Source organism: Oncorhynchus nerka, linkage group LG8, assembly GCF_034236695.1.
Source record: "Oncorhynchus nerka isolate Pitt River linkage group LG8, Oner_Uvic_2.0, whole genome shotgun sequence".
NCBI classification, from domain to species: domain Eukaryota; kingdom Metazoa; phylum Chordata; class Actinopteri; order Salmoniformes; family Salmonidae; genus Oncorhynchus; species Oncorhynchus nerka.
In genome coordinates this window covers 71594331-71620813 of record NC_088403.1, presented here as the reverse complement: position 1 = coordinate 71620813, position 26483 = coordinate 71594331, and the positions used below count along the sequence as shown (strand labels likewise).

At 40.6% G+C, this 26483-nt stretch overlaps 1 protein-coding gene across 1 annotated transcript in view; it reads left to right on the top strand.

Annotated features, from left to right (window-relative positions):
• The window catches only part of camta2 (calmodulin binding transcription activator 2), a 152711-nt gene that overhangs the window by 93423 nt on the left and 32805 nt on the right, over positions 1-26483 (top strand). Inside the window, 3 exon segments of the mRNA XM_065022045.1 lie at positions 8878-9059; positions 23251-23329; positions 25260-25533. Coding sequence (XP_064878117.1) covers positions 8878-9059; positions 23251-23329; positions 25260-25533 — 535 coding nt within the window.

Here is a 26483-nt window from a genome sequence, read left to right as displayed (position 1 = left end):
GGAGCTAGGGTTAGTTTTAGGGTTAGGAACTAGGTTTAGTTTTAGGGATAGGAGCTAGGGTTAGTTTTAGGGTAAGGAGTTAGGGTTAGTTTTAGGGTTAGGAACTAGGTTTAGTTTTAGGGATAGGAGCTAGGGTTAGTTTTAGGGTTAGGAGCTAGGGTTAGTTTTAGGGTTAGGGACTAGTTTTAGGGTTAGGAACTAGGGTTAGGAACTAGGCTTAGTTTTTGGGTTAGGAGCTAGGGTTAGTTTTAGGGTTAAGAATTAGGTTTAGGGTTAGGGATTAGTTTTTGGGTTAGGAGCTAGTGTTAGTTTTATGGTTAGGGATTAGTTTTAGGGTTAAGAGCTAGGGTTAGTTTTATGGTTAGGGATTAGTTTTTGGGTTAGGAGCTAGGGTTAGTTTTATGGTTAGGGATTAGGTTTAGTTTTAGGGTTAGGAACTAGGGTTAGGAACTAGGGTTAGTTTTAGGGATAGGAGCTAGGATTAGGAGCTAGTGTTAGTTTTAGGGTTAGGAGCTAGGGTTAGTTTTAGGGTTAGGGATTAGTTTTAGGGTTAAGAGCTAGGGTTAGTTTTAGGGATAGGATCTAGGGTTAGGAATTAGGGTTAGTTTTAGGGTTAGAAACTAGGGTTAGTTTAGGGTTAGGAACTAGGGTTAGTTTAGGGTTAGGAACTAGGGTTAGTTTTAGGGTTAGGGATTAGTTTTATGGTTAGGGATTAGTTTTAGGGTTAGGAGCTAGGGTTAGTTTTAGGGATAGGATCTAGGGTTAGGAATTAGGGTTAGTTTTAGGGTTAGAAACTAGGGTTAGTTTAGGGTTAGGAACTAGGGTTAGTTTAGGGTTAGGAACTAGGGTTAGTTGTAGGGTTAGGAACTAGGGTTAGGAACTAGGGTTAGTTGTAGGGTTAGGAACTAGGGTTAGTTTAGGGTTAGGAACTAGGGTTAGTTTAGGGTTAGGAACTAGGGTTAGTTGTAGGGTTAGGAACTAGGGTTAGGAGCTAGGGTTAGTTGTAGGGTTAGGAACTAGGGTTGGTTTAGGGTTAGGAACTAGGGTTAGTTTAGGGTTAGGAACTAGGGTTAGTTTAGGGTTAGGAGCTAGGGTTAGTTGTAGGGTTAGGAACTAGGGTTAGTTTTAGGGTTAGGAGCTAGGGTTAGTTTTGGGGTTAGGAGCTAAGGTTAGTTTTAGGGTTAGGAGCTAAGGTTAGTTTTAGGATTAGGAGCTAAGGTTAGTTTTAGGGTTAGGAGCTAGGGTTAGGAGCTAGGGTTAGGAGCTAGGGTTAGTTTTAGGGTTAGGAATTAGAGTTAGGAACTAGGGTTAGGAACTAGGGTTAGTTTTAGTTGTTGGGTTAGGAACTAGGGTTAGTTTTAGTTGTTGGGTTAGGAACTAGGGTTAGTTTTAGGGTTAGGAACTAGGGTTAGGAACTAGGCTTAGTTTTTGGGTTAGGAGCTAGGGTTAGTTTTATGGTTAGGAATTAGGTTTAGTTTTAGGGTTAGTTTTAGGGTTAGGAACTAGGGTTAGTTTTTGGGTTAGGAGCTAGGGTTAGTTTTAGGGTTAGGAATTAGGTTTAGGGTTAGGGTTAGGAGCTAGGGTTAGTTTTAGGGTTAGGAACTAGGGTTAGGAACTAGGCTTAGTTTTTGGGTTAGGAGCTAGGGTTAGTTTTAGGGTTAGGAATTAGGTTTAGGGTTAGGGTTAGGGATTAGTTTTAGGGTTAGGAGCTAGGGTTAGTTTTAGGGTTAGGAGCTAGGGTTAGTTTTAGGGTTAGGGATTCGTTTTAGGGTTAAGAGCTAGTGTTAGTTTTAGGGATAGGATCTAGGGTTAGGAATTAGGGTTAGTTTTAGGGTTAGGAGCTAGGATTAGTTTTAGGGTTAGGAACTAGGGTTAGGAGCTAGGGTTAGGAACTAGGGTTAGTTTTAGGGTTAGGAGCTAGTTTAGGGTTAGGAACTAGGGTTAGGAGCTAGGGTTAGGAACTAGGGTTAGTTTTAGGGTTAGGAGCTAGGGTTAGGAATTAGGGTTCGTTTTAGGGTTAGGAACTAGGGTTAGGAACTAGGGTTAGTTTTAGGGTTAGGAACTAGGTTTAGTTTTAGGGATAGGAGCTAGTGTTAGTTTTAGGGATAGGATCTAGGGTTAGGAATTAGGGTTAGTTTTAGGGTTAGGAGCTAGGATTAGTTTTAGTTTTAGGGTTAGGAACTAGGGTTAGTTTTAGGGATAGGAGCTAGGGTTAGTTGTAGGGTTAGGAACTAGGGTTAGGAGCTAGGATTAGTTTTAGGGTTAGGAGCTAGGGTTAGTTTTAGGGTTAGGAGCTAGGATTAGTTTTAGGGTTAGGAGCTAGGGTTAGTTTTAGGGTTAGGAGCTAGGATTAGTTTTAGGGTTAGGAGCTAGGGTTAGTTTTAGGGTTAGGAGCTAGGGTTGGTTTTAGGGTTAGTTTTAGGGTTAGGGTTAGGAGCTAGGGTTAGTTTTAGGGTTAGGAATTAGAGTTAGGAAATAGGGTTCGTTTTAGAGTTAGGAACTAGGGTTAGTTTTAGGGTTAGGAGCTAAGGTTAGTTTTAGGGTTAGGGTTAGGAGCTAATGTTAGTTTTAGGGTTAGGAACTAGGGTTAGTTTTAGGGTTAGTTTTAGGGTTAGGGTTAGGAGCTAGGGTTAGTTTTAGTTTTAGGGTTAGGAACTAAGGTTAGTTTTAGGGTTAGGAACTAGGGTTAGTTTTAGGGTTAGGAGCTAGGGTTAGTTTTAGGGTTAGGAGCTAAGGTTAGTTTTAGGGTTAGGAGCTAAGGTTAGTTTTAGGATTAGGAGCTAAGGTTAGTTTTAGGGTTAGGAGCTAGGGTTAGGAGCTAGGGTTAGGAGCTAGGGTTAGTTTTAGGGTTAGGAATTAGAGTTAGGAACTAGGGTTAGGAACTAGGGTTAGTTTTAGTTGTTGGGTTAGGAACTAGGGTTAGTTTTAGTTGTTGGGTTAGGAACTAGGGTTAGTTTTAGGGTTAGGAACTAGGGTTAGGAACTAGGCTTAGTTTTTGGGTTAGGAGCTAGGGTTAGTTTTATGGTTAGGAATTAGGTTTAGTTTTAGGGTTAGTTTTAGGGTTAGGAACTAGGGTTAGTTTTTGGGTTAGGAGCTAGGGTTAGTTTTAGGGTTAGGAATTAGGTTTAGGGTTAGGGTTAGGAGCTAGGGTTAGTTTTAGGGTTAGGAACTAGGGTTAGGAACTAGGCTTAGTTTTTGGGTTAGGAGCTAGGGTTAGTTTTAGGGTTAGGAATTAGGGTTAGGGTTAGGGATTAGTTTTAGGGTTAGGAGCTAGGGTTAGTTTTAGGGTTAGGAGCTAGGGTTAGTTTTAGGGTTAGGGATTCGTTTTAGGGTTAAGAGCTAGTGTTAGTTTTAGGGATAGGATCTAGGGTTAGGAATTAGGGCTTAGTTTTAGGGTTAGGAGCTAGGATTAGTTTTAGGGTTAGGAACTAGGGTTAGGAGCTAGGGTTAGGAACTAGGTTAGTTTTAGGTTAGGAGCTAGTTTAGGTTAGGAACTAGGGTTAGGAGCTAGGGTTAGGAACTAGGGTTAGTTTTAGGGTTAGGAGCTAGGGTTAGGAATTAGGTTCGTTTTAGGGTTAGGAACTAGGGTTAGGAACTAGGGTTAGTTTTAGGGTTAGGAACTAGGTTTAGTTTTAGGGATAGGAGCTAGTGTTAGTTTTAGGGATAGGATCTAGGGTTAGGAATTAGGGTTAGTTTTAGGGTTAGGAGCTAGGATTAGTTTTAGTTTTAGGGTTAGGAACTAGGGTTAGTTTTAGGGATAGGAGCTAGGGTTAGTTGTAGGGTTAGGAACTAGGTTAGGAGCTAGGATTAGTTTTAGGTTAGGAGCTAGGTTAGTTTTAGGGTTAGGAGCTAGGATTAGTTTTAGGGGTTAGAGTTAGGGTTAGTTTTAGGTTAGTTTTAGGGGTTAGGTTAGGAGCTAGGGTTAGTTTTAGGGTTAGGAATTAGAGTTAGGAAATAGGGTTAGTTTTAGAGTTAGGAACTAGGGTTAGTTTTAGGGTTAGGAGCCAGGTTAGTTTTAGGGTTAGTTTTAGGGTTAGGAGCTATGTTAGTTTTAGGGTTAGGAACTAGGTTAGTTTTAGGGTTAGTTTTAGGGTTAGGTTAGGAGCTAGGGTTAGTTTTAGTTTTAGGGTTAGGAACTAAGGTTAGTTTTAGGGTTAGGAACTAGGGTTAGTTTTAGGGTTAGTTTTAGGGTTAGGGTTAGGAGCTAGGGTTAGTTTTAGGGTTAGGAATTAGAGTTAGGAACTAGGGTTAGTTTTAGGGTTAGGAAGCTAGGGTTAGTTTAGGGTTAGGAACTAGGGTTAGGAGCTAGGGTTAGGAACTAGGGTTAGTTTTAGGGTTAGGAGCTAGGGTTAGGAATTAGGGTTCGTTTTAGGGTTAGGAACTAGGGTTAGGAACTAGGGTTAGGAGCTAGGGTTAGTTTTAGGGTTAGGAGCTAGGGTTAGGAATTAGGGTTCGTTTTAGGGTTAGGAACTAGGGTTAGGAACTAGGGTTAGTTTTAGGGTAAGGAGTTAGGGTTAGTTTTAGGGTTAGGAACTAGGGTTAGTTTTAGTTGTTGGGTTAGGAACTAGGGTTAGTTTTAGGGTTAGGAACTAGGGTTAGGAACTAGGCTTAGTTTTTGGGTTAGGAGCTAGGGTTAGTTTTATGGTTAGGAATTAGGTTTAGTTTTAGGGTTAATTTTAGGGTTAGGAACTAGGGTTAGTTTTTGGGTTAGGAGCTAGGGTTAGTTTTAGGGTTAGGAATTAGGTTTAGGGTTAGGGTTAGGAGCTAGGGTTAGTTTTAGGGTTAGGGACTAGGGTTAGGAACTAGGCTTAGTTTTTGGGTTAGGAGCTAGGGTTAGTTTTAGGGTTAGGAATTAGGGTTAGGGTTAGGGATTAGTTTTAGGGTTAGGAGCTAGGGTTAGTTTTAGGGTTAGGAGCTAGGGTTAGTTTTAGGGTTAGGGATTCGTTTTAGGGTTAAGAGCTAGTGTTAGTTTTAGGGATAGGATCTAGGGTTAGGAATTAGGGTTAGTTTTAGGGTTAGGAGCTAGGATTAGTTTTAGTTTTAGGGTTAGGAACTAGGGTTAGTTTTAGGGATAGGAGCTAGGGTTAGTTGTAGGGTTAGGAACTAGGGTTAGGAGCTAGGATTAGTTTTAGGGTTAGGAGCTAGGGTTAGTTTTAGGGTTAGGAGCTAGGATTAGTTTTAGGGTTAGGAGCTAGGGTTAGTTTTAGGGTTAGTTTTAGGGTTAGGAGCTAGGATTAGTTTTAGGGTTAGGAGCTAGGGTTAGTTTTAGGGTTAGGGTTAGGAGCTAGGGTTAGTTTTAGGGTTAGGAATTAGAGTTAGGAAATAGGGTTAGTTTTAGAGTTAGGAACTAGGGTTAGTTTTAGGGTTAGGAGCTAGGGAAGTTAGTTTTAGGGTTAGGTTAGAGCTAATAGGGTTAGTTTTAGGGTTAGGAACTAGGGTTAGTTTTAGGGTTAGTTTTAGGGTTAGGGTTAGGAGCTAGGGTTAGTTTTAGTTTTAGGGTTAGGAACTAAGGTTAGTTTTAGGGTTAGGAACTAGGGTTAGTTTTAGGGTTAGTTTTAGGGTTAGGGTTAGGAGCTAGGGTTAGTTTTAGGGTTAGGAATTAGAGTTAGGAAGCTAGGGTTAGTTTTAGGGTTAGGAAGCTAGGGTTAGTTTAGGGTTAGGAACTAGGGTTAGGAGCTAGGGTTAGGAACTAGGGTTAGTTTTAGGGTTAGGAGCTAGGGTTAGGAATTAGGGTTCGTTTTAGGGTTAGGAACTAGGGTTAGGAACTAGGGTTAGGAGCTAGGGTTAGTTTTAGGCTTAGGAACTAGGGTTAGGAGCTAGGGTTAGGAATTAGGGTTCGTTTTAGGGTTAGGAACTAGGGTTAGGAACTAGGGTTAGTTTTAGGGAACTAGGGTTAGGGTTAGTTTTAGGGTTAGGAACTAGGGTTAGTTTTAGGGTTAGGAGCTAGGTTAGTTTTAGGTTAGGAAGGAGTTAGGGTTAGTTTTAGGGTTAGGAACTAGGTTTAGTTTTAGGGTTAGGAACTAGGGTTTTAGGTTAAGCTAGTGTTAGTTTTTTTAGGGTTAGGAGCTAGGGTTAGTTTTAGGGTTAGGAACTAGGGTTAGTTTTTTTAGTTGTTGGGTTAGGAACTAGGGTTAGTTTTAGGGTTAGAAACTAGGGTTAGGAACTAGGGTTAGTTTTAGGGTTAGGAGCTAGGGTTAGTTTTAGGGTTAGGAATTAGGGTTAGGAACTAGGTTTAGTAGGGTTTTTGGGTTAGGAACTAGGGTTAGTTTTAGGGTTAGGAACTAGGGTTAGTTTTAGGGTTAGGAACTAGGGTTAGTTTTAGGGTTAGGAACTAGGGTTAGGAACTAGGGTTAGTTTTTGGGTTAGGACCTAGGGTTAGTTTTAGGGTTAGGAATTAGGGTTAGGACCTAGGGTTAGGGTTAGGGTTAGGGTTAGGGTTAGGGATTCGTTTTAGGGTTAAGAGCTAGTGTTAGTTTTAGGGATAGGATCTAGGGTTAGGAATTAGGGTTAGTTTTAGGGTTAGGAGCTAGGATTAGTTTTAGTTTTAGGGTTAGGAACTAGGGTTAGTTTTAGGGATAGGAGCTAGGGTTAGTTGTAGGGTTAGGAACTAGGGTTAGGAGCTAGGATTAGTTTTAGGGTTAGGAGCTAGGGTTAGTTTTAGGGTTAGGAGCTAGGATTAGTTTTAGGGTTAGGAGCTAGGGTTAGTTTTAGGGTTAGTTTTAGGGTTAGGAGCTAGGATTAGTTTTAGGGTTAGGAGCTAGGGGTTAGTTTTAGGGTTAGGGTTAGGAGCTAGGGTTAGTTTTAGGGTTAGGAATTAGAGTTAGGAAATAGGGTTAGTTTTAGAGTTAGGAACTAGGGTTAGTTTTAGGGTTAGGAGCTAAGGTTAGTTTTAGGGTTAGGGTTAGGAGCTAATGTTAGTTTTAGGGTTAGGAACTAGGGTTAGTTTTAGGGTTAGTTTTAGGGTTAGGGTTAGGAGCTAGGGTTAGTTTTAGTTTTAGGGTTAGGAACTAAGGTTAGTTTTAGGGTTAGGAACTAGGGTTAGTTTTAGGGTTAGTTTTAGGGTTAGGGTTAGGAGCTAGGGTTAGTTTTAGGGTTAGGAATTAGAGTTAGGAACTAGGGTTAGTTTTAGGGTTAGGAAGCTAGGGTTAGTTTAGGGTTAGGAACTAGGGTTAGGAGCTAGGGTTAGGAACTAGGGTTAGTTTTAGGGTTAGGAGCTAGGGTTAGGAATTAGGGTTCGTTTTAGGGTTAGGAACTAGGGTTAGGAACTAGGGTTAGGAGCTAGGGTTAGTTTTAGGGTTAGGAACTAGGGTTAGGAGCTAGGGTTAGGAATTAGGGTTCGTTTTAGGGTTAGGAACTAGGGTTAGGAACTAGGGTTAGTTTTAGGGTAAGGAGTTAGGGTTAGTTTTAGGGTTAGGAACTAGGGTTAGTTTTAGGGATAGGAGCTAGGGTTAGTTTTAGGGTAAGGAGTTAGGGTTAGTTTTAGGGTTAGGAACTATGTTTAGTTTTAGGGATAGGAGCTAGGGTTAGTTTTAGGGTTAGGAGCTAGTGTTAGTTTTAGGGTTAGGAGCTAGGCTTAGTTTTAGGGTTAGGAACTAGGGTTAGTTTTAGTTGTTGGGTTAGGAACTAGGGTTAGTTTTAGGGTTAGAAACTAGGGTTAGGAACTAGGGTTAGTTTTAGGGATAGGAGCTAGGCTTAGTTTTAGGGTTAGGAACTAGGGTTAGGAACTAGGTTTAGTTTTTGGGTTAGGAACTAGGGTTAGTTTTAGGGTTAGGAACTAGGGTTAGTTTTAGGGTTAGGAACTAGGGTTAGTTTTAGGGTTAGGAACTAGGGTTAGGAACTAGGGTTAGTTTTTGGGTTAGGACCTAGGGTTAGTTTTAGGGTTAGGAATTAGGGTTAGGACCTAGGGTTAGTTTAGGGTTAGGAGCTAGGGTTAGTTTTAGGGTTAGGGATTCATTTTAGGGTTAGGAGCTTGGGTTTGTTTTAGGGTTAGGGATTAGTTTTAGGGTTAGGAGCTAGGGTTAGTTTTAGGGTTAGGGATTCGTTTTAGGGTTAGGAGCTTGGGTTAGTTTTAGGGATAGGATCTAGGGTTAGGAATTAGGGTTAGTTTTAGGGTTAGGAGCTAGGGTTAGTTTTAGGGTTAGGAACTAGGGTTAGTTTTAGGGTTAGGAGCTAGGGTTAGTTTTAGGGTTAGGAACTAGGGTTAGTTTTAGGGTTAGGAACTAGGGTTAGTTTTAGGGTTAGGAACTAGGGTTAGTTTTAGGGTTAGGAGCTAGGGTTAGTTTTAGGGTTAGGAACTAGGGTTAGTTTTAGGGTTAGGAGCTTGGGTTAAGGTTAGGGTAAATAGGATTTTAAATGGGACTGAATTGTGTGTTCCCTCAAGGTTAGTTATTCAAGACTGTGTGTCGGGGGAGGGGAGTTACTATCATATGGCCCTCAATGGAAAACTCTCTACTCGTCCAGCAGATGAAAGGAGAGAACGTGAGAAAGAAAGACCGGGAGATTGGGTGAGGAGGGAGGGAGGGAGGGAGGGTGGGTGAGGGAGAGGGAGGGAGGGGACGGTGGGGGAGAGGAGGAAGGGTGGGTGAGGGGAGGGAGGGAGAGGGAGGGAGGGAGGAGGAGAGAGAGGGAGGGTGGGGGTGGAGGAGAGAGAGGGGAGGGTGGGGGAGGTGTAGAGTCGTGTTCATTTGCAAAAAAATGTTTTTTTCTCTCCCTCTCCTTCCCTCCTCTCTCTCTCTCACCTCTCTCTCTCCCCCTCCCTCCTTCTCCTCTCTCTCTCTCCTCTCCCTCTCTCTCTCTCTCTCACCTCTCTCTCCCCCTCCCTCCTTCTCCTCTCTCTCACCCCCTCCCTCCTCTCTCTCTCCTTCTCTCTCTCTCCAGTCAGGCCCATGGTTTGAGAGGAGGATAGTTGGAGTATGTGAGAGGATGATGGAGGGAGGGAGGTGGAGAGGAGGGGGAGAAGAGCGCCTCGCTCACTCCATCCGCCACAGAGGGATGACACTGCTCCACCTAGCCGCTGCACAGGGATACACACACCTCATCCACACACTCATCCACTGGAGGTATACACCCACACCACACACTCATCCACTGGAGGTATACACCCACACCACACACTCATCCACTGGAGGTATACACCCACACCACACACTCATCCACTGGAGGTATACACACACACCAGATACTCACATAAGATACTCACATACAGTTGAAGTCGGAAGTTTACAAACACTTAGGTTGGGGTCATTAAAACTTGTTTTTCAACTTCTCCACAAATTTCTTGTTAAGAAACTATAGTTTTGACAAGTCGGTTAGGACATCTACTTTTTAAGTAATTTTTCCAACAATTGTTTATAGACAGATTATTTAACTTATAATTCACTGTATCACAATTCCAGTGGGTCAGAAGTTTACATACACTAAGTTGACAGCCTTTAAACAGCTTGGAAAATTCCAGAAAATGATGTCATGGCTTTTGAATCTTCTGATAGGCGAATTGACATCATTTGAGTCAATTGGAGGTGTACCTGTGGATGTATTTCAAGGCCTATCTTCAAACTCAGTGGCTCTTTGCTTGACATCAAGTGGAAAATCAAAAGAAATCAGCCAAGACCTCAGAAAACAATTGTAGACCTTCACAAGTCTGGTTCATCCTGCACATGTGGACAGAGATCGTACTTTTTGGAGAAATGTCCTCTGGTCTGATGAAACCAAATAGAACTGTTTGGCCATAATGACCATCGTTATATTTGGAGGAGAAAGGGGGAGCCTTGCAAGCCGAAGAACACCATCCCAACCGTGAAGCACGGGGGTGGCAGCATCATGTTGTGGGGGTGCATTACTGCAGGAGGGACTGGTGCACTTCACAAAATAAATGCATCATGAGGACGGAAAATGACGTGGATATATTGAAGCAACATCTCAAGACATCAGTCAGGAAGTTAAAGCTTGGTCGCAAGTGGGTCTTCCAAATGGACAACGACCCCAAGCATACTACCAAAGTTATGGCTCAAAATGGCTTAAAGGACAACAAGTCAAGCCCTGACCTCAATCCTCTAGAAAGTTTGTGTGCAGAACTGAAAAAGCATGAGCAAGCAAGGAGGCCTACAAACCTGACTCAGTTAGACCAGCTCTGTCAGGAGGAATGGGCCAAAATTCACCCAACTTATTGTGGGAAGCTTGTAAAATGCTACCTGAAACGTTTGACCCAAGGTAAACAATTTAATGGCAATGCTACCAAATACTAATTGAGTGTATGTAAACTTCTGACCCACTGAGAATGTGATGAAAGAAATAAAAGCTGAACAATCATTCTATCTACTATTATTCTGGCATTTCACATTCTTAAAATGGAGTGGTGATCTTAACTGACCTAAGAAAGGGAATTTTTACTAAGATTAAATGTCAGAAATGGTATATTTATATATTTTTACTGGATTAAATGTCAGGATTTGTGAGAAACTGAGTTCAAATGAATCTGGCTGAGGTGTATGAAAACTTCCGACTTCAACTGTATATGTACACGTATATTTATATATTTTTACTTACACATATAGGATCTGTTATTTTAGTGTTCCCTTTATTTTTTTTGAGCAGTATATATATTATCATCTCCAGGCTGTTCTATAGGTAGTAGTGGTAGTAGTAGTAGTAGTGGTAGTAGTAGTAGTAGTGGTAGTAGTGGTAGTAGTAGTAGTAGTGGTAGTAGTGGTAGTAGTGGTAGTAGTAGTAGTAGTGGTAGTAGTGGTAGTAGTGGTAGTAGTGGTAGTAGTAGTAGTAGTGGTAGTAGTGGTAGTAGTGGTAGTAGTGGTAGTAGTGGTAGTAGTAGTAGTAGTGGTAGTAGTGGTAGTAGTGGTAGTAGTGGTAGTAGTGGTAGTAGTAGTGGTAGTAGTAGTAGTAGTAGTAGTGGTAGTAGTAGTAGTAGTGGTAGTAGTAGTAGTAGTGGTAGTAGTGGTAGTAGTGGTAGTAGTAGTGGTAGCAGTAGTAGTGGTAGTAGTGGTAGTAGTGGTAGTAGTGGCAGTAGTGGTAGTAGTGGTAGTAGTAGTAGTAGTGGTAGTAGTGGTAGTAGTAGTAGTGGTAGTAGTGGTAGCAGTGGTTAGTAGTGGTAGTAGTGGTAGTAGTGGTAGTAGTGGTAGTAGTGGTAGTAGTGGTAGTAGTGGTGGTAGTAGTAGTAGTAGTAGTAGTGGTAGTAGTAGTAGTAGTGGTAGTAGTAGTAGTAGTGGTAGTAGTGGTAGTAGTGGTAGTAGTAGTGGTAGTAGTAGTAGTGGTAGTAGTGGTAGTAGTGGTAGTAGTAGTAGTGGTAGTAGTGGTAGTAGTGGTAGTAGTGGTGGTAGTGGTGGTAGTAGTAGTAGTGGTAGTAGTAGTAGTAGTGGTAGTAGTGGTAGTAGTGGTAGTAGTGGTAGTAGTAGTAGTAGTGGTAGTAGTAGTAGTGGTAGTGGTAGAATTGGTAGTAGTGGTAGTAGTAGTATGTAATATATATATTATCATCTCCAGGCTGTTCTATAGGTAGTAGTAGTAGTAGTAGTGGTAGTGGTAGTAGTGGTAGTAGTGGTAGTAGTGGTAGTAGTAGTAGTAGTGGTAGTAGTAGTAGTAGTGGTAGTAGTGGTAGTAGTAGTAGTAGTAGTATGTAATATATATATTATCATCTCCAGGTTGTTCTATAGGTAGTAGTAGTAGTAGTAGTGGTAGTAGTGGTAGTAGTGGTAGTAGTGGTAGTAGTAGTATATAATGTATATATTATCATCTCCAGGTTGTTCTATAGGTAGTAGTGGTAGTAGTAGTAGTAGTAGTAGTAGTAGTAGTGGTAATAGTGGTAGTAGTGGTAGTAGTGGTAGTAGTGGTAGTAGTAGTATATAATGTATATATTATCATCTCCAGGTTGTTCTATAGGTAGTAGTGGTAGTAGTGGTAGTAGTAGTGGTAGTAGTGGTAGTAGTAGTATATAATGTATATATTATCATCTCCAGGCTGTTCTATAGGTAGTAGTGGTAGTAGTGGTAGTAGTAGTAGTAGTAGTGGTAGTAGTGGTAGTAGTAGTAGTAGTAGTAGTAGTAGTGGTAGTAGTGGTAGTAGTGGTAGTAGTAGTATATAATGTATATATTATCATCTCCAGGCTGTTCTATAGGTAGTAGTGGTAGTAGTGGTAGTAGTGGTAGTAGTAGTAGTAGTAGTGGTAGTGGTAGTAGTAGTAGTAGTGGTAGTAGTAGTAGTAGTGGTAGTAGTGGTAGTAGTAGTAGTAGTGGTAGTAGTAGTAGTAGTAGTGGTAGTAGTAGTAGTAGTGGTAGTAGTAGTAGTAGTGGTAGTAGTGGTAGTAGTGGTAGTAGTAGTAGTGGTAGTAGTAGTAGTAGTAGTATATAATGTATATATTATCATCTCCAGGTTGTTCTATAGGTAGTAGTGGTAGTAGTAGTAGTAGTGGTAGTAGTAGTAGTGGTAGTAGTGGTAGTAGTGGTAGTAGTAGTATATAATGTATATATTATCATCTCCAGGTTGTTCTATAGGTAGTAGTGGTAGTAGTAGTAGTGGTAGTAGTAGTAGTGGTAGTATATAATATATATATTATTATATATTATCATCTCCAGGCTGTTCTATAGGTAGTAGTAGTAGTAGTAGTATATAATGTATATATCATCTCCAGGTTGTTCTATAGGTAGTAGTGGTAGTAGTAGTAGTAGTGGTAGTAGTAGTAGTAGTAGTGGTAGTAGTGGTAGTAGTGGTAGTAGTAGTATATAATGTATATATTATCATCTCCAGGCTGTTCTATAGGTAGTAGTAGTAGTAGTAGTATATAATATATATATTATCATCTCCAGGCTGTTCTATAGGTAGTAGTGGTAGTAGTAGTGGTAGTAGTGGTAGTAGTAGTAGTAGTAGTATATAATATATATATATTATCATCTCCAGGCTGTTCTATAGGTAGTAGTGGTAGTAGTAGTAGTAGTGGTAGTAGTGGTAGTAGTGGTAGTAGTAGTAGTAGTGGTAGTAGTAGTGGTAGTAGTAGTAGTGGTAGTAGTGGTAGTAGTGGTAGTAGTAGTATATAATGTATATATTATCATCTCCAGGCTGTTCTATAGGTAGTAGTAGTAGTAGTAGTGGTAGTAGTGGTAGTAGTAGTAGTAGTGGTAGTAGTAGTGGTAGTAGTGGTAGTAGTGGTAGTAGTGGTAGTAGTGGTAGTAGTAGTGGTAGTAGTGGTAGTAGTAGTATATAATATATATATTATCATCTCCAGGCTGTTCTATAGGTAGTAGTGGTAGTAGTGGTAGTAGTAGTAGTAGTGGTAGTAGTGGTAGTGGTAGTAGTAGTAGTGGTAGTAGTGGTAGTAGTAGTAGTGGTAGTAGTAGTAGTAGTAGTATATAATGTATATATTATCATCTCCAGGTTGTTCTATAGGTAGTAGTAGTAGTAGTAGTAGTAGTAGTAGTAGTGGTGGTAGTAGTAGTAGTAGTAGTGGTAGTAGTAGTATATAATGTATATATTATCATCTCCAGGCTGTTCTATAGGTAGTAGTGGTAGTAGTAGTAGTAGTGGTAGTAGTGGTAGTAGTGGTAGTAGTAGTGGTAGTAGTGGTAGTAGTAGTAGTGGTAGTAGTAGTAGTAGTGGTAGTAGTAGTATGTAATATATATATTATCATCTCCAGGTTGTTCTATAGGTAGTAGTGGTAGTAGTAGTAGTGGTAGTAGTGGTAGTAGTAGTAGTAGTGGTAGTAGTAGTAGTAGTAGTGGTAGTGGTAGTAGTGGTAGTAGTGGTAGTAGTGGTAGTAGTAGTATATAATGTATATATTATCATCTCCAGGTTGTTCTATAGGTAGTAGTAGTGGTAGTAGTGGTAGTAGTAGTAGTAGTAGTAGTAGTGGTGGTAGTGGTGGTAGTAGTGGTAGTAGTAGTAGTAGTAGTAGTAGTGGTAGTAGTGGTAGTAGTAGTAGTAGTAGTGGTAGTAGTGGTAGTAGTAGTAGTAGTAGTGGTAGTAGTAGTAGTAGTAGTAGTAGTAGTAGTAGTAGTAGTGGTAGTAGTAGTAGTAGTAGTAGTGGTAGTAGTAGTAGTAGTAGTGGTAGTAGTGGTAGTAGTAGTAGTAGTAGTGGTAGTAGTAGTAGTAGTAGTGGTAGTAGTGGTAGTAGTAGTGGTAGTAGTAGTAGTAGTAGTAGTAGTATATAATGTATATATTATCATCTCCAGGCTGTTCTATAGGTAGTAGTAGTAGTAGTAGTAGTGGTAGTAGTAGTAGTAGTAGTAGTAGTAGTGGTAGTAGTGGTAGTAGTAGTAGTAGTAGTGGTAGTAGTGGTAGTAGTGGTAGTAGTAGTATATAATGTATATATTATCATCTCCAGGTTGTTCTATAGGTAGTAGTGGTAGTAGTAGTAGTGGTAGTAGTGGTAGTAGTGGTAGTAGTGGTAGTAGTGGTAGTAGTGGTAGTAGTGGTAGTAGTAGTAGTGGTAGTAGTGGTAGTATATAATGTAATATATAATGTATATATTATCATCTCCAGGCTGTTCTATAGGTAGTAGTGGTAGTAGTAGTAGTAGTAGTGGTAGTAGTAGTAGTAGTAGTGGTAGTAGTAGTAGTAGTAGTGGTAGTAGTAGTAGTAGTAGTAGTAGTAGTATATAATGTATATATTATCATCTCCAGGTTGTTCTATAGGTAGTAGTGGTAGTAGTGGTAGTAGTAGTAGTAGTAGTAGTGGTAGTAGTGGTAGTAGTAGTCGTAGTAGTAGTGGTAGTAGTAGTAGTGGTAGTAGTGGTAGTAGTGGTAGTAGTAGTGGTAGTAGTGGTAGTAGTAGTGGTAGTAGTGGTAGTAGTGGTAGTAGTGGTAGTAGTGGTAGTAGTAGTGGTAGTAGTGGTAGTAGTGGTAGTAGTAGTATATAATGTATATATTATCATCTCCAGGTTGTTCTATAGGTAGTAGTAGTAGTAGTAGTAGTAGTAGTGGTAGTAGTGGTAGTAGTGGTAGTAGTAGTATATAATGTATATATTATCATCTCCAGGTTGTTCTATAGGTAGTAGTGGTAGTAGTGGTAGTAGTGGTAGTAGTAGTAGTGGTAGTAGTGGTAGTATATAATGTAATATATAATGTATATATTATCATCTCCAGGCTGTTCTATAGGTAGTAGTGGTAGTAGTAGTAGTAGTGGTAGTAGTAGTAGTAGTAGTGGTAGTAGTAGTAGTAGTAGTGGTAGTAGTAGTAGTAGTAGTGGTAGTAGTAGTAGTAGTAGTAGTAGTAGTGGTAGTAGTGGTAGTAGTAGTAGTAGTAGTGGTAGTAGTAGTAGTAGTAGTGGTAGTAGTAGTGGTAGTAGTAGTAGTAGTAGTGGTAGTAGTGGTAGTAGTAGTGGTAGTAGTAGTAGTAGTGGTAGTAGTAGTAGTAGTAGTAGTGGTAGTGGTAGTATATAATGTATATATTATCATCTCCAGGCTGTTCTATAGGTAGTAGTAGTAGTAGTAGTAGTAGTAGTAGTAGTGGTAGTAGTGGTAGTAGTAGTAGTAGTGGTAGTAGTGGTAGTAGTGGTAGTAGTAGTAGTAGTGGTAGTAGTGTTAGTAGTGGTAGTAGTGGTAGTAGTGGTAGTAGTAGTATGTAATATATATATTATCATCTCCAGGCTGTTCTATAGGTAGTAGTAGTAGTGGTAGTAGTAGTAGTAGTAGTGGTAGTAGTAGTAGTAGTGGTAGTAGTAGTAGTAGTAGTGGTAGTGGTAGTAGTAGTAGTAGTGGTAGTAGTAGTAGTGGTAGTATATAATATATATATTATCATCTCCAGGCTGTTCTATAGGTAGTAGTGGTAGTAGTAGTAGTAGTGGTAGTAGTAGTAGTAGTAGTAGTGGTAGTAGTAGTAGTATATAATGTATATATCATCTCCAGGTTGTTCTATAGGTAGTAGTAGTAGTAGTAGTGGTAGTAGTGGTAGTAGTGGTAGTAGTAGTAGTAGTAGTAGTAGTAGTATATAATGTATATATTATCATCTCCAGGCTGTTCTATAGGTGGTAGTAGTGGTAGTAGTGGTAGTAGTAGTAGTGGTAGTAGTGGTAGTAGTGGTAGTAGTGGTAGTAGTGGTAGTATATAATGTAATATATAATGTATATATTATCATCTCCAGGCTGTTCTATAGGTAGTAGTGGTAGTAGTGGTAGTAGTGGTAGTAGTAGTAGTGGTAGTAGTGGTAGTAGTAGTGGTAGTAGTAGTAGTAGTAGTAGTAGTGGTAGTAGTAGTAGTAGTAGTGGTAGTAGTGGTAGTAGTAGTAGTGGTAGGTAGTAGTAGTAGTGGTAGTAGTGGTAGTGGTAGTAGTGGTAGTAGTAGTAGTAGTGGTAGTAATAGTGGTAGTAGTGGTGGTGGTGGTAGTAGTAGTATATAATGGTATATAGTGGTGGTAGTGGTGGTAGTAGTAGTAGTAGTGGTAGTAGTGGTAGTAGTGGTAGTAGTAGTAGTAGTAGTAGTGGTAGTAGTGGTAGTAGTGGTAGTAGTAGTAGTAGTAGTAGTAGTGGTAGTAGTGGTAGTAGTGTAGTAGTGGTAGTAGTAGTAGTAGTGGTAGTAGTGGTAGTAGTGGTAGTAGTGGTAGTAGTGGTAGTAGTGTGTATTATCATCTCCAGTAGCTGTTCTAGTAGTGTAGTAGTAGTAGTAGTGGTGGTAGTAGTGGTAGTAGTGGTAGTAGTAGTGGTAGTAGTAGTAGTAGTGGTAGTGGTAGTAGTAGTAGTGGTAGTAATGTGGTAGTATCAGTAGTAGTGGTAGTAGTAGTGGTAGTAGTGGTAGTAGTAGTAGTAGTGTAGTAGTGGTAGTAGTGGTAGTGGTGGTAGTAGTAGTGGTAGTAGTAGTAGTAGTGGTAGTAGTAGTGGTAGTGGTGGTAGTAGTGGTAGTAGTAGTGGTAGTAGTGGTAGTAGTAGTGGTAGTAGTGGTAGTGGTAGTAGTGGTAGTAGTAGTAGTAGTAGTGGTAGTAGTGGTAGTAGTGGTAGTGGTGGTGGTAGTAGTAGTAGTAGTAGTAGTAGTAGTGGTAGTAGTGGTAGTAGTGGTAGTAGTGGTAGTAGTATATAATATATTATCATCTCAGGCTGTTCTATAGGTAGTAGTAGTAGTAGTGGTAGTGTAGTGGTAGTAGTGGTAGTAGTGGTAGTAGTGGTAGTAGTAGTAGTAGTAGTATATAATGTATATATTATCATCTCCAGGTGGTAGTAGTGGTAGGTGTAGTGGTAGTAGTAGTAGTAGTGGTAGTAGTAGTAGTGGTAGTAGTGGTAGTAGTAGTGGTAGTAGTAGTGGTAGTAGTATATAATGTATATTATCATCTCAGGTTGTGTTTCTATAGGTAGTAGTAGTAGTAGTAGTAGTAGTGGTAGTAGTGGTAGTAGTGGTAGTAGTAGTAGTAGTAGTATATAATATATATATTATCATCTCCAGGCTGTTCTATAGGTAGTAGTGGTAGTAGTAGTAGTAGTAGTAGTAGTAGTAGTGGTAGTAGTAGTAGTGGTAGTAGTAGTAGTAGTAGTATATAATATATATATTATCATCTCCAGGCTGTTCTATAGGTAGTAGTGGTAGTAGTAGTAGTGGTAGTAGTAGTAGTAGTGGTAGTAGTAGTAGTGGTAGTAGTGGTAGTAGTAGTATGTAATAGTAGTGGTAGTAGTGGTAGTAGTAGTAGTGGTAGGCTGTTAGTAGTGGTAGTGTAGGTTGTAGGTAGTAGTGGTAGTAGTAGTAGTAGTGGTAGTAGTAGTAGTGGTAGTAGTGGTAGTAGTAGTAGTAGTAGTAGTATATAATGGTAGTATATAATGTAGTCATCTCCAGGTTGTTCTATGGGTAGTAGTAGTAGTAGTAGTGGGTAGTGGTAGTAGTGGTAGTAGTAGTAGTAGTGGTAGTAGTAGTAGTAGTAGTAGTATGTATATATTATCATCTCCAGGCTGTTCTATAGGTGGTAGTAGTGGTAGTAGTGGTAGTAGTGGTAGTAGTAGTAGTGGTAGTAGTGGTAGTAGTGGTAGTAGTGGTAGTAGTGTAGGTATATAATGTAAGTATATAATGTATATATTATCATCTAGTGGCTGTTCTATGGTAGGTAGTAGTGGTAGTAGTGGTATAGTAGTAGTAGTGGTATCAGTAGTAGTGGTAGTGGTAGTAGTGGTAGTAGTAGTGGTAGTAGTAGTAGTAGTAGTGGTAGTAGTGTAGTAGTGGTAGTAGTAGTAGTAGTAGTAGTAGTAGTAGTAGTGGTAGTAGTAGTAGTAGTGGTAGTAGTAGTGGTAGGTGGTGTAGTGGTAGTAGTAGTAGTGGTGGTAGTAGTAGTGGTAGTAGTAGTGTAGTAGTAGGTGGTGTAGGTGGTAGTAGTGGTAGTGTAGTGGTAGTAGTAGTAGTAGTAGTAGTGGTAGTAGTGGTAGTAGTGGTAGTAGTTGTAGTGTAGTGGTAGTAGTAGTGGTAGTAGTGGTAGTAGTGGTAGTAGTGGTGGTGGTAGTGGTAGTAGTGGTGGTAGTAGTGGTAGTAGTGGTAGTAGTGGTAGTAGTGGTAGTAGTGGTAGTAGTGGTGGTAGTGGTGGTAGTAGTGGTAGTAGTAGTAGTGGTAGTAGTGGTAGTAGTGGTAGGTAGTAGTAGTAGTAGTAGTAGTAGTGGTAGTGGTAGTAGTGGTAGTAGTGGTAGTAGTAGTAGTAGTGGTAGTAGTGGTAGTAGTGGTAGTAGTGGTAGTAGTAGTGGTAGTGGTGGTAGTAGTGGTAGTAGTAGTAGTAGTGGTAGTAGTAGTAGTAGTGGTAGTAGTGGTAGTAGTAGTATATAATGTATATATTATCATCTCCAGGCTGTTCTATAGGTAGTAGGTGGTAGTAGTAGTGTAGTAGTGGTAGTAGTGGTAGTAGTAGTGGTAGTAGTGGTAGTGTAGTAGTCCAGGCTGTGGTAGTAGTGGTAGTAGTGGTAGTAAGTGGTAGTCATCTCCAGGTGTTCTAGTAGTAGTGGTAGTAGTGGTAGTAGTATGGTAGTGGTAGTAGTGGTAGTAGTGGTAGTAGTGGTATATAATATATATTATCATCTCAGGCTGTTCTATAGTAGTAGTGGTAGTAGTAGTAGTAGTGGTGGTAGTAGTAGTAGTAGTGGTAGTGGTAGTAGTGGTAGTGGTGGTAGTAGTAGGTGTGGTAGTAGTAGTAGTGGTAGTAGTAGTGGTATAGTAATGTATATATTATCATCTGGTTGTTCTATAGGTAGTAGTGGTAGTAGTAGTAGTAGTGGTAGTAGTAGTAGTAGTGGTAGTAGTGTAGTAGTAGTATATAAGTATATATTATCATCTGTCAGGCTGTTCTAGTAGTAGTAGTGGTAGTAGTAGTAGTAGTGGTAGTAGTGGTAGTAGTGGTATAAGTAGTAGTGGTATATATTATCATCTCAGGCTGTTCTATAGGTAGTAGTGGTGGTAGTAGTAGTAGTAGTAGTGGTAGTAGTAGTGGTAGTAGTAGTGGTAGTAAGTAGTATATAATCTAGTATCTATAGTGGTAGTGTGGGTAGTAGTAGTAGTAGTAGTAGTAAGTGGTCAGTAGTGGTAGTAGTGGTAGTAGTAGTAGTAGTAGTGGTAGTAGTGGTAGTAGTAGTAGTAGTAGTGGTGTATATATTATCATCTGGTAGTTCTAGTAGGTAGTAGTAGTGGTAGTAGTAGTAGTGGTAGTAGTAGTAGTAGTGGTAGTAGTGGTAGTAGTGGTAGTAGTGTAGTAGTAGTAGTATATAATGTATATATTATCATCTCAGGCTGTTCTATATGTAGTAGTGGTAGTAGTAGTAGTAGTAGTAGTGGTAGTAGTAGTAGTAGTGTAGTAGTAGTAGTAGTGGTAGTAGTGGTAGTAGTGGTAGTAGTAGTATATAATGTATATATTATCATCTCCAGGCTGTTCTATAGGTAGTAGTGGTAGTAGTGGTAGTAGTAGTAGTAGTGGTAGTAGTAGTGGTAGTAGTGGTAGTAGTAGTAGTAGTATATAATGTATATATTATCATCTCCAGGCTGTTCTATAGGTAGTAGTGGTAGTAGTAGTAGTGGTAGTAGTGGTAGTAGTGGTAGTAGTGGTAGTAGTAGTATATAATGTATATATTATCATCTCAGGTTCTGTAGTAGTAGTGGTAGTAGTGGTAGTAGTGGTAGTAGTAGTGGTAGTGGTAGTAGTGTAGTGGTAGTAGTGGTAGTAGTAGTAGTAGTAGTAGTATATAATGTATATATTATCATCTCCAGGCTGTTCTATAGGTAGTAGTGGTAGTAGTGGTAGTAGTGGTAGTAGTGGTAGTAGTAGTAGTAGTGGTAGTAGTGGTAGTAGTAGTGGTAGTAGTGGTAGTAGTGGTAGTAGTAGTGGTAGTAGTAGTAGTAGTGGTAGTAGTAGTAGTGGTAGTAGTGGTAGTAGTAGTATATAATATATATATATTATCATCTCCAGGCTGTTCTATAGGTAGTAGTGGTAGTAGTAGTAGTGGTAGTAGTAGTGGTAGTAGTAGTAGTGGTAGTAGTAGTATATAATGTATATATTATCATCTCCAGGCTGTTCTATAGGTAGTAGTGGTAGTAGTAGTAGTAGTGGTAGTAGTAGTGGTAGTAGTAGTGGTAGTAGTAGTATATAATGTATATATTATCATCTCCAGGCTGTTCTATAGGTAGTAGTAGTAGTAGTAGTAGTGGTAGTAGTAGTGGTAGTAGTGGTAGTAGTGGTAGTAGTAGTATATAATGTATATATTATCATCTCCAGGCTGTTCTATAGGTAGTAGTGGTAGTAGTAGTATATAATGTATATATCATCTCCAGGTTGTTCTATAGGTAGTAGTAGTAGTAGTGGTAGTGGTAGTAGTAGTGGTAGAATTGGTAGTAGTAGTAGTAGTAGTAGTAGTGGTAGTAGTGGTAGTAGTAGTATATAATGTATATATTATCATCTCCAGGCTGTTCTATAGGTAGTAGTAGTAGTAGTAGTAGTGGTAGTAGTAGTAGTAGTGGTGGTAGTAGTAGTAGTGGTAGTAGTGGTAGTAGTAGTGGTAGTAGTAGTAGTAGTGGTAGTAGTGGTAGTAGTGGTAGTAGTAGTATATAATGTATATATCATCTCCAGGCTGTTCTATAGGTAGTAGTAGTAGTAGTAGTAGTGGTAGTAGTAGTGGTAGTAGTGGTAGTAGTGGTAGTAGTAGTATATAATGTATATATTATCATCTCCAGGCTGTTCTATAGGTAGTAGTAGTAGTAGTAGTATATAATGTATATATCATCTCCAGGTTGTAGTAGTGGTAGTAGTAGTAGTGGTAGTAGTGGTAGTAGTGGTAGTAGTAGTATATAATATATATATATTATCATCTCCAGGCTGTTCTATAGGTAGTAGTGGTAGTAGTAGTAGTAGTGGTAGTAGTAGTATATAATGTATATATCATCTCCAGGTTGTTCTATAGGTAGTAGTGGTAGTAGTAGTATATAATGTATATATCATCTCCAGGTTGTTCTATAGGTAGTAGTAGTAGTATATAATGTATATATTATCATCTCCAGGTTGTTCTATAGGTAGTAGTGGTAGTAGTAGTGGTAGTGGTAGTAGTAGTAGTGGTAGTAGTGGTAGTAGTAGTGGTAGTAGTAGTATATAATGTACACTGCTCAAAAAAATAAAGGGAACACTTAAACAACACAATGTAACTCCAAGTCAATCACACTTCTGTGAAATCAAACTGTCCACTTAGGAAGCAACACTGATTGACAATACATGTCACATGCTGTTGTGCAAATGGAATAGACAACAGGTGGAAATTATAGGCATTTACCAAGACACCCCCAAATAAAGGAGTGGTTCTGCAGGTGGTGACCACAGACCACTCCTCAGTTCCTATGCTTCCTGGCTGATGTTTTGGTCACTTTTGAATGCTGGCGGTGCTTTCACTCTAGTGGTAGCATGAGACGGAGTCTACAACCCACACAAGTGGCTCAGGTAGTGCAGCTCATCCAGGATGGCACATCAATGCGAGCTGTGGCAAGAAGGTTTGCTGCGTCTGTCAGCGTAGTGTCCAGAGCATGGAGGCGCTACCAGGAGACAGGCCAGTACATCAGGAGACGTGGGGGAGGCCGTAGGAGGGCAACAACCCAGCAGCAGGACCGCTACCTCCGCCTTTGTGCAAGGAGGAGCAGGAGGAGCACTGCCAGAGCCCTGCAAAATGACCTCCAGCAGGCCACAAATGTGCATGTGTCTGCTCAAACGGTCAGAAACAGTCTCCATGAGGGTGATATGAGGGCCCGACGTCCACAGGTGGTGGTTGTGCTTACAGCCCAACACCGTGCAGGACGTTTGGCATTTGCCAGAGAACACCAAGATTGGCAAATTCGCCACTGGCGCCCTGTGCTCTTCACAGATTAAAGCAGGTTCACACTGAGCACATGTGACAGACGTAACAGTCTGGAGACGCCGTGGAGAACGTTCTGCTGCCTGCAACATCCTCCAGCATGACCGGTTTGGCGGTGGGTCAGTCCTGGTGTGGGGTGGCATTTCTTTGGGGTGCCGCACAGCCCTCAATGTGCTCGCCAGAGGTAGCCTGACTGCCATTAGGTACCAAGATGAGATCCTCAGACACCTTGTGAGACCATATGCTGGTGTGGTTGGCCCTGGGTTCCTCCACCTCATGTGGCTGGAGTGTGTCAGCAGTTCCTGCAAGAGGAAGGCATTGATGCTATGGACTGGCCCGTCCGTTCCCCAGACCTGAATCCAATTGAGCACATCTGGGACATCATGTCTCACTCCTTCCACCAACGCCACGTTGCACCACAGACTGTCCAGGAGTTGGTGGATGCTTTAGTCCAGGTCTGGGAGGAGATCCCTCAGGAGACCATCCGCCACCTCATCAGGAGCATGCCCAGGCGTTGTAGGGAGGTCATACAGGCACGTGGAGGCCACACACACTACTGAGCCTCATTTTGACTTGTTTTAAGGACATTACATCAAAGTTGGATCAGCCTGTAGTGTGGTTTTCCACTTTAATTTTGAGTGTGACTCCAAATCCAGACCTCCATGGCTTGAGAAATTTGATTTCCATTGATAATTTTTGTGTGATTTTGTTGTCAGCACATTCAACTATGTAAAGAAAAAATATGGCTAAACCAGAGAGGGAGGGGCTAAACAGGAGGTGGGGAGGGGCTAAACGGGGGGAGGGGCTAAACATGAGATGTTGGGGGCTAAACAGGAGAGGGGAGGGGCTAAACAGGAGAGGGGAGGGGCTAAACAGGAGAGGGGGAGGGCTAAACAGGAGGGGGAGGGGCTAAACAGGAGTGTAAACTATTCAACCTCTTAGCTGAACTGCAGTTTTAACATTGTGTTTGTCTTTCCTCAGGAGTGTCAACAGTGACAGTCTGGACGTAGAGCAGGAAGTTGATCCTCTCACCGTCGATCATTTCTCATGCACTCCTCTGGTGACACTCACTTTTACATCAAACATTTGGTCTTCACCGCTCTCTAAGACTCTTTATTCCAGTATCTGATACTCTCTAAGACTCTTTATTCCAGTATCTGATACTCTCTAAGACTGTAGTCTTTATTCCAGTATCTGATACTCTCTAAGACTCTTTATCCCAGTATCTGATACTCTCTAAGACTGTAGTCTTTATTCCAGTATCTGATACTCTCTAAGACTCTTTATTCCAGTATATGATACTCTCTAAGACTGTAGTCTTTATTCTAGTATCTGATACTCTCTAAGACTGTAGTCTTTATTCCAGTATCTGATACTCTCTAAGACTCTTTATCCCAATATCTGATGCTCTCTAAGACTGTAGTCTTTATTCCAGTATCTGATACTCTCTAAGACTGTAGTCTTTATTCCAGTATCTGATACTCTCTAAGACTCTTTATCCCAGTATCTGATACTCTCTAAGACTCTTTATTCCAGTATCTGATACTCTCTAAGACTCTTTATCCCAGTATCTGATGCTCTCTAAGACTGTAGTCTTTATTCCAGTATCTGATACTCTCTAAGACTCTTTATCCCAGTATCTGATACTCTCTAAGACTCTTTATTCCAGTATCTGATACTCTCTAAGACTCTTTATTCCAGTATCTGATACTCTCTAAGACTCTTTATTCCAGTATCTGATACTCTCTAAGACTCTTTATCCCAGTATCTGATACTCTCTAAGACTCTTTATTCCAGTATCTGATACTCTCTGAGACTGTAGTCTTTATTCCAGTATCTGATACTCTCTAAGACTCTTTATCCCAGTATCTGATGCTCTCTAAGACTGTAGTCTTTATTCCAGTATCTGATACTCTCTAAGACTCTTTATCCCAGTATCTGATACTCTCTAAGACTCTTTATTCCAGTATCTGATACTCTCTAAGACTCTTTATTCCAGTATCTGATACTCTCTAAGACTCTTTATTCCAGTATCTGATACTCTCTAAGACTCTTTATTCCAGTATCTGATACTCTCTAAGACTCTTTATTCCAGTATCTGATACTCTCTAAGACTCTTTATTCCAGTATCTGATACTCTCTAAGACTGTAGTCTTTATCCCAGTATCTGATACTCTCTAAGACTCTTTATTCCAGTATCTGATACTCTCTAAGTCTGTAGTCTTTATTCCAGTATCTGATACTCTCTAAGACTCTTTATTCCAGTATCTGATACTCTCTAAGACTCTTTATTCCAGTATCTGATACTCTCTAAGACTCTTTATCCCAGTATCTGATACTCTCTAAGACTCTTTATTCCAGTATCTGATACTCTCTAAGACTCTTTATTCCAGTATCTGATACTCTCGAAGTCTGTAGTCTTTATTCCAGTATCTGATACTCTCTAAGACTGTAGTCTTTATCCCAGTATCTGATACTCTCTAAGACTCTTTATTCCAGTATCTGATACTCTCTAAGACTGTAGTCTTTATCCCCCAAGACTGTAGTCTTTATTCCAGTATCTGATACTCTCTAAGACTGTAGTCTTTATCCCAGTATCTGATACTCTCTAAGACTGTAGTCTTTATTCTAGTATCTGATACTCTCTAAGACTGTAGTCTTTATTCCAGTATCTGATACTCTCTAAGACTGTAGTCTTTATCCCAGTATCTGATACTCTCTAAGACTGTAGTCTTTATTCTAGTATCTGATACTCTCTAAGACTGTAGTCTTTATTCCAGTATCTGATACTCTCTACGACTGTAGTCTTTATGCCAGTATCTGATACTCTCTAAGACTTTATTTTGTCATCAAACCCAGATAAAACGTACTGTCTTGCTTTCATTTCTGTTTTTTTAGCAGGCTAATGCTACTATTGTCATTTCTGCTCTGTTTCTATCTGATTGTAATCATTGAAGTAGGTTTTAACAGTGTAATCCTGTCTTCTGTAGATGTGGGCGTGTGCTCTGGGACACCAGGCAGCAGCCGAGGTTCTATATGGTTGGAACAGCCAGGCGCTCGGAATTCCCGACTCACTAGGCCGCCTCCCCCTCGCAGTTGCACGCTCTCGCGGACACACATGCCTCGCCCGCGCGCTGGAGGACCTACACACACACCGCCCCGACACGCACACACCCACAGAGAGGGCCGAGGAGGGGGCTCAGGGGGAGCAGAGCACCACTCCACAACTCCCCCCCTCTCCACTGTCCACCAGTCCTGACACAGGTGGGCCACACACACCTACACTACCGTTCAAACGTTTGGGGTCACTTAGAATTGGCCTTGTTTTTGAAAGAAAAGCACATTTTTTGTCCATTAAAATAACATCAAATTGATCAGAAATACAGTGTAGACATTGTTAATGTTTTAATTGACTATTGTGGCTGAAACGGCTGATTTTTAATGGAATATCTACATAGGCGTACAGAGGCCCATTATCAGCAACCATCACTCCTGTGTTCCAATGGCACATTGTGTTAGCTAATCCAAGTTTATCATTTTAAAAGGCTAATTGATCATTAGAAAACCCTTTTGCAATTATGTTAGCACAGATGAAAACTGTTGTTGTGATTAAAGAAGCAATAAAACTGGCCTTTAGACTAGTTGAGTATCTGGAGCATCAGCATTTGTGGGTTCGATTACAGGCTTAAAATGGCCAAAAACAATTAACTTTCTTCTGAAACTCGTCAGTCTATTCTTGTTCTGAGAAATGAAGGCTATTCCATGTGAGTAATTGCCAAGAAACTGAAGATCTAGCACAACGCTGTGTACAACGTCAACAGTGAAGAGGCGACTCTGGGATGCTGGCCTTCTTGGCAGAGTTCCTCTGTCCTGTCTCAACGTCAACAGTGAAGAGGCGACTCCGGGATGCTGGCCTTCTTGGCAGAGTTCCTCTGTCCTGTCTCAACGTCAACAGTGAAGAGGCGACTCTGGGATGTTGGCCTTCTTGGCAGATTTGCAAAGAAAAATACATATCTCAGACTGGCCAATAAAAAGAAAAGATTAAGATGGGCAAAACACAGACACTGGACAGAGGAAGGTTGGAAAAAGTGTTATGGACAGTGGTGTGAGAAGATTGAGGTGTTCGGATGACAAAGATGAACATTCGTGAAATGCAGAAAAATGAAAAGATGCTGGAGGAGTGAACTGTGAAGCCCGGTGGAGGCGATGTGATG